Here is a 7977-nt window from a genome sequence, read left to right on the forward strand (position 1 = left end):
AGTATCCTTCCCCACTCCACCCATGACAGCACTTTTTTTACTACTTTGTTTTTTTTTTCCTGGACACCTATCAGTAGTCCCAAGATACCACTAACTCAAACACAGCACAGATTTACAGAACAGAGCGATTAGTTTCACCAGTTTGAGGTGCCAGACCCAGAGTTTTCAAATGTACCTCATTGCTGCTTTCTCATTTTCCCCTCACTTGAACTCCCTGAGTCTCCAGACTCAGGCAATCACCACATGCAGCAGAATGCAGAAGACAATTTCTGAATTGCCCATTCCTCCTCTCATATCTAATTCACCAGGCAAAGATGAAGAGATAAAGTGTTCTAACAGATTCAATAATTCACCCTCATACCAAGAAAGAATCCCATCCCCCACCTCCACAGTCAAATTAAGATATTTTTTTTTCATGTTTCTGCAGCAAAACTAATCTGGTCAGACACGGACTTCATTACAATATACCTTATTACAAGTAAGACATTGAAAATTCAGTGGATAAGTACTTCTTTGGAGACAGCTACCTCAGAGCTAATCACCCCAAGATCCCTTTACGACCAGCACAGAAACAGACACTGTCAGTATACGGTTCCTTTGGATTTAATCTATAATCTCATCATAAATTAGACTAATCAAACCGAACAAACCAGCCTCTTCTCTCAACCAATAATAATAGGGCTGTAGTGGGAGACTACCTAAGCTCCAAATGTCTATGAAGGGTAGGATTTCTTTGACCCCATGTTTGTGCTCCAAAACAGTTTTTGTCATAAAATCCCCTTCAGAACTTCTACTCCACTTGAAGTTCTGAAGACTTTCAGATGTCTTGTATACTTTTTTCCAAAGTGGAGTCCATTGTACCGAGGAAATTCTGATCCTTGCTTAATACTATAGAACTTGTCCATGATGTTAATCAGGTTAACATCCTAAGTTAATTTTTTTAATGTTAGAGAAAGTCTCTATTTCAAGATAATATATGCTCATTTTCACTCTCATGAAAAAAAAAAAATCCTTTACAGGAAAAAAGAAAAAATCCTATAATATCCTTATGATACAATACCTACCACTATTTTACAGATGATCATATTTAAGATACTAAGTGCATCTGTGCCTCAGAGGTGAGAGAGAATATAAGCCTCCTTCACAAACTTATCTGTCCTCTAGATTAAGGCCTAAAATAAGCTTACATGTTCAGAATTCCTGGAGCATCTTTTCCACCTTTAAATATAAGTAATTTCAAAAATATTTCAATTAGAATGGTATTGTGTAAGACATTGGCTATTTGTGCAACTTAATGCCTTTTCCACTTTGCACAATTAATGTTTAGAGAGACGCAAACAACCTAAGGAGGAAAAAAACTATATAAATACATACATACATACAGACATACAGACATACATACATACAGAGAGAGAGAGAGAGAGAGAGAGAGAGAGAGAGAGAGAGAAAGAGAGAGAAATCTGTCTTTGCCCTCTCCCAAATGAGAGTGTCTTGCTTTCAGTGTCTATATCAAATTAAGTTCAATCATTCAACCTCAAAACCAAAAGTACTAGCTAAGGAGGAGAGAAAGTTTTATGTACCTTATATAGTATTTTTAAGATCAGTGCACTAGATAAGTTCATCAAGCTTCATCAGAACTTTCAGGTCTAAATAAGAGTTACTTAGATAGCAGTGATGAAGATGTTACACTCTTTCCTTACCTCCATAAAGAGCCACTGGTACTAAATAACCTGACAGTTAAAAAAAAATTCTTAAATAAAAACAATATAGAAAATACATTATTCAGAAGGACAAATGTCAAGTTTCCTGCTGTTTGGAAAAATAGAAGTCCCCTAACTTGCTTCAGTGAGCTAGCAGTAATTTTTCTTTATTATTTCTGAAGCAAATATGCATGAACTTGGCAGAATCTTAAAGCTACTTCATAAATATAAATATTTGGTTCAATGATTGAGTTTGCATGTACATGGACATATGTGATGGTATCTAATCCCAGCACACACTACGCACATGCAGGCAACCACTAAGTCAGATAGCCATCTATGCTTAAAATTAACTTGAACAACTACACCCATCCAACAGAGAAACTGGTCCATATTAAAAGTCTAGTTTTCAAAATTAGTAGGTACATATCCTTCCAACACATTTGCATAGGAGCATAATGCAGTGTCAAGAAACAGATGACTAAACTGGATATACTGTATTAAGTTTGTTGCATAAGATCTTCAATATGGGAAAAAGAATCATAGAGTTGTGAAATTCACAAGTTTAAGTTCAGGTGCAATGAGTTCTACTTCTATCAAGATTCAAATATGTGATCCTGCTTTAGTTTTAAAGGGCATGAGTAGGAGGAAGAGATGAAAAAGTAGTTATGCTGTGGTATTCTGTGCTGCATGAAAGTTACTGCTGAGAGCAGACTGAAGGCCCAATCCAGCATCAGCCTACATCTGATGTTTGCTGTATTATAAACAACTATTTTAAAGCATTTAGTCCTGTATTTAAAACATAATTATTATCTTCATCCAGTAGTCTACTCCATTCAGCAGCACAGAAAAGCTGCTTTGCAGGAATGCACACAATGCATGTGTCCACAGGATATCTAAAATCAGAATGAATGAATCAGAAAAAGAAATACCAAATCAGAATGAGTCCTACATAATCCTTCCAGTAACTATGTTCTTGGAAAAACAAGATGCTAAAAGCATTACCATATGACGTGGGGTGCACCATACTTTTCTTATGGGTTGAGATTCACAGAAAGCAAAGATCAGGACTGGAAAGACAAAGTTGACATTCTCTCAAATCCAGACCCAAGTCTTAAAAAAGAGAAAGAAAGAAAGAAAGAAAAAAAAAGGAGTTCAAGATCAAGGATTTGTTAGGATATCCAAGTGTTGTCTTTACAATATATGGTCTTTCCTCAATATCTGGAGAGCTAAATTTTTGCAAGAGTTTTAGAACTTAAGACTTCGATCAGGTAGACTCAGTTACATATAATGCCTAAGACTGTATTAGATAAGATAGTTTCATCCTTCAAATACTCAAACCTGCTTTATATGTTCAAATCATAAAAGGAGAACCAGTCAGGATAATCAGGGTATCATTCAGATTTCACACTGTTTTCACATATCCCCAGTTTCAGGCCTCTTATGTGCACTGTTAATTTTAATATAGGGGAAACAACTTTCTCCAATTTATTTGGTATATCTAAACCCTTTCATTATATGTACATGTGCTAAAGGCATTTATTGACAGCTAGGCAGAAGAAAAGCAAAACTGGTATGCCAAACATTCTCTTAACTGCTTATTTACCTATCCTGAAGAGTAACCTTAATTTTACGTAGAGTAGAATATATTATTTTGTCACCGAGATAAATTATCATTAACATAGTATTTAATGAGGCACCAAATATCCCTCCTGAAGTCCTACTGATCTGTAAAGAACGTGTTTTAGGTAATTTATCACCACTTCAAGAGACTACACCACTTCCAAGTGGGCACGAGTGCTAAAACTGCATTGGAATTTGCTCTTGATAAGATTGCTGGTTTAAGAGACAGGCTCATCAGCTTCTTCGGGTGGCCATAGTCCCCACATTAAGTCACATGACTAGGCTCAAATCAAAACAATATCAGCAATGCATAGGAAGACTCTTCTCAGCAAGGATGCTATTGTCATGCATAAAATAGCAAAAACTGAACCCAAATAATCAAGATATGTGCTGTGTACTGGTTTGAGAAGCTCCTTACCAAACAATACATTTTCAGCTCAGCCAACCAAGATGTACTCGTTGGTTCAGCAAACTAAATCAAACAGAAAGAACATATGAGATGTTAAATGTTGACAGGATAGCTTGCTTAATTGAATTAAACTACCTTGACTAACTAGCTTGACTAATAACATCTGCTTAGTGGTTTCTTCTTTTGTTTTTTTAACTACTGAGCAAAGCTATTTATTCTGTCAGTCGGCTGAAAATCTGACTTTTGTTCCACTGAAGAGCAATCTGAAAATTTAAGATACATTGTACTACCCTAATGACACGCTATTTTCAATCCTTTTTCATGAATATGATCCTAGAAACATTTACAAACCAGAAAAGACAAGCATATTTTATGAAATGCTATCTAATAAACCTCATTGACAGATGTGAAATGCATTTGTCTTAAGTATATCAAGGAAGACTGACTGTAGTGTTGATGGTAAAAATAGATGGAACTGATAAACACCAGCCACAAAAACAAGCTGGAGAATCTATACAACTTCAGAGGTATTAGTAGTTCACCTCTGTCTCCTACTGTTAATAAAGACTGGATGATTTGCATCACCTTTTTAATAGACTCTGATGCAGAGATGTACACTCTGAAGCAATATTTGGTTGTACCATATCTGAACAGATCATCCACCAACAACTGCTAGCTTGAGCTCATTGTTTCCTATCTCCAGATTCTACACTGCAGGACTAGACAATGGACAACAGTTTTAGTATTTTTTCCAGTACTGGAAAGCTTCAGTAACTGTTCACAAGCAAGTGATGACAGTAAGATCACATTAGTTACCAATGCTGAGCAATGTTTTAAGCAAGACATTTTGCTGACAACTAAGTTCAAAAAAAAATTCTGAAGGATGCTTTATCAAAGAGCTTTTAGAGGCAGTTTAGGAAAAAAGTGTGCTTTCTTTTCTTTAAAGAAAGACTTCTTACTAGCCTATTCTACAACTATCACAATACTGGTAAGAATGCTGTGTTCATATCAGCCTAAGAAATTTTGCAGATAATAAAGCTTAGAAACCTCAACAGCTCAGAAGCAGGTCAGACTCATAGACGTAAATCTTTTTAAAAATTCTGTTGTAGCAGAGAAAAATATTATACCCACCTAAATTCCTTCTTTTCAAAAAGAGAAAAAGTACAATTTCATTCCAAATGTCACAATGCTTGACAAGAAGAGTTACAGCAGATTCAAAGGAGGAAGATATCCAGCTTATAAATAAAGGAACACCTGAGATCACTAGCCTTTTATTACATGAATTAAACAGTGTGGGAGCAGGAACAGAGGAGTTCACTGATGACATGAAGAGTATTTGGGATTGCAAGAAGGATGCAACAGCAGGGGCAAAATACAGTTGAAAGAGGAAGGTGAACTTCAGCACAAAAGTGCATGGCGGAGAGATGGGAAATTTGTTCTATAAATCAAGCTAATGGAAAAGATTGCAAACCTGATGTGAATAGTAAGTCACTATTTTTGATGTCTAAAATAGTGATGGAAGACCATATCCAGAATAAGATTGAGCCAATACTCCACTTTCTCACTTTCTACAATCACTTCTTTCACCTCCTAAAAATTCTGCGAAACATGCTGTTGTTGCAAAAATATCTGAACTTTAGTGAGTACCGCACTCTCATTTATTTTATCAACTGGAATGAATTAAAGATCAGATAAATATTTTCCCCCTCATCTCAAAGAAACTTGTTATAAGCAAATTAAGAAAAACACTGTTGTGTGTGTGTGGGGGGGGGGAACGGGGCATGGATGATTATTTTAAAAGAAACATTTATTTGTGACATGAAAATACTTAAATACATTCCATGCTCCCTCAGTATAAAAAAAATTGAATATATATACTCTTCTTCTACTCTTTCCCGGAAAGACCTGATCCCTGGAGAAGGTAATAAATAGTAGACATACATTACATGTATATGTACTAGTGTCTGGCAGAAAGCTGTCCTTTTTCAGGTGGACCCTGAGCCATTCGTGTTAAGTCTTCTATTACACACTCTTTGAACCACACTTAAATGAAGAATAATTTAATTATAGAACCATCATTTAAATAAAAAAGGTTATTTTTCTTTAAATTACAGCGATAGTGTTCACTCCTCTCACAACACATGACTATGACAAGACAAACCATATGTTCTGATGAGCAGTACACAAAAGTTACAGAAGACCACATTTAGCGCCAGCAAGAGTGAAAAGCCAACAACAGATCAGCTTCCAGTGTCAGGAACCCCCATCACTGAAAGCTCCCTACTTACACAGGGCAAGTGCTTACTAAAGCATTCCCCTCGGAGATAACAAAACCACATAGAAAACAAATACATACTATGAATAAGAGTCCCAAGAAAGCAGCCCTAAAAAATCTTGCCGAGGCTGTTAAAGATGTCATCACCTGTGTACAGCCTGGCAAAAAGAACATACTTCTCCCTAGGTCCCTCTGTCCCAGTTTACAGGTACACCTCACCACAAATCCACTTTCAGCAGTTTAATTTAACTAATAGGCAAAACTGTGAACTGGGAAGAACGCATACCACATGCTAGCACAGGCACAGCGCTGACAGTGTGGACAAGCAAAATATATTAAACCATTCCTGCTAGACTTGCCAGTACTCATCTATCATTCCGCATGATACACTCGATACAACAAAAAATGTATTTTAATTGTAAAGTGAACAGACAGTAATAATATGAAAATTTACTTTTTATACCATTATTTTCACACACACACACACACACACACACACTAAGGCACTTCAGTGAAGGCAAAGTATCAACTGCATCCGTTTTACATGTGGAGCAAAAAAGGAGGCGCACATGCCTCTCCATGCATCTCAGGCATAGTCCCCCTTTTCATGAGACAAAAGCCATTAAAAACACACACATTAAGAGACCAGACACCTTGCCAGTGAGGCAGGCGGCAGCGAGGAAGGTTTCAGGGGAGCCGCAGCTTCCCAAAGAGCTCCGCTTGCTCTAACTTCCCCGCACCGCCTCACGCCGGAGAAACTCGCAGTGACCGGGAGAAGTTTGCAGCATGCAGCAGCAGAGCGGCAGCGCACGCCAGGGCGCTGCGCCGCCGGGAGCGCCCAGCCGTACCCGACAGGCGCCGCATCCCATGGCGGCGCCCCGGCTGCAGCCGCCGCCGGGAGCGCCTCCGCCCGCGCGGTGCCGACGGCCGCCCCGGCACCAAGCCCGCAGCAGCCCCAAGGGGAGGCGAAGCGCCGCTCCGGCCCCCCTTCCCCTTCCCCCTCCCCGCCGTGACAGCCCGGGCGGGCCCGGAAAGGATCAAAGGGCCCGTCCCCTCCTGCGGGGCCGCCGCCTGCCCGGCCCCCGCGGCGGGACGCTGTCCCCCCCTGCCCCGCAGGCCACGAGCCGCGCCGCCGCCGCCGGCGGGAAGCGGCCCAGCGCAGCGGGGAGGCGCCCGGGCGCGTCCGCCGGCGGCCCCGCACGGACTCACCATGAGCACGGAGCCGCGCACCACCTCGGAGACGCTCTGCCGCAGCTCGGCCGCGGTGCCGGGCTTGCTCAGCGCCCGCGTGAACTTCCGAGTCTCCGGGGCCGCCAGGGCCATGGTCGCCTTCCGCGCCCCGCCGGCCGCGAGCCCGGCCCGGCTGCTCGCTGCCCTCACGGCCCGGCTCCCGGGCGGACCTTCATGTCCCGGGCGGCGGTTGGGGCGGTTGGGGCGGGGGGAGGGGGGAAGGGCAGGGCGCGCGCGCTGCCCGCTGGTGTCGCAGCCGGCGCCGGCTCGCGCCCCTCCTGTCAGGTAGCCCCTCCCCCCCCGGAGCCAGCCCGTGCTCCCAGCGCGCGCCGCGCTCCCACCTCCAAACACACCCGCCCGGCGGGGGGGGGAGGAGGGAGGGAAGGGGCCGGTGGTGCCGCCGCGCCCGATTGGTGCAGCCGCGAGCGGGGCGAAAGGGGCGGGGCGGCGCGGGGCAGTGCGCGCCGGGCACGGCGAGGCCCCGCCCCCACCTGTTTCCCCGGGTGGGGTTTCTGACTGGGCCCTGGGTTACCTGCCCGGCAGCGTCTCCCCACCCTCATTGGCTTAGCGGGAGCCCGGTCGAGGTGAGGGGCGGGCGTGGCCCGCAGCCGGAAGTTCCCACCTCTGCCGGGCAGCGCCCGCCCTCCGTGGGACAGGGGCGGGGCAGCCGGTGGCGGCGGCGGCGGCGGGAGCTGCGAAGGCGGGCCGGGGCGGCGACGGCCTTTTCCGCGGCCGTGTTT

The 7977-nt window shown here is 43.3% G+C and overlaps 1 protein-coding gene across 1 annotated transcript in view; it reads right to left on the reverse strand.

The window, feature by feature from the left end:
- DOCK9 (dedicator of cytokinesis 9) overlaps positions 1–7241 on the reverse strand; it is a 140535-nt gene extending 133294 nt beyond the window's left edge. The window contains exon 1 of the mRNA XM_067293585.1: positions 7217–7241. Coding sequence (XP_067149686.1) covers positions 7217–7219 — 3 coding nt within the window. The 5' untranslated portion in view covers positions 7220–7241. The remainder of the gene's footprint in view (positions 1–7216) is intronic.
- Between the last annotated feature and the right edge of the window lie 736 nt (positions 7242–7977).

Source organism: Apteryx mantelli, chromosome 1 (assembly GCF_036417845.1).
Source record: "Apteryx mantelli isolate bAptMan1 chromosome 1, bAptMan1.hap1, whole genome shotgun sequence".
Taxonomy (NCBI): Eukaryota; Metazoa; Chordata; class Aves; order Apterygiformes; family Apterygidae; genus Apteryx; species Apteryx mantelli.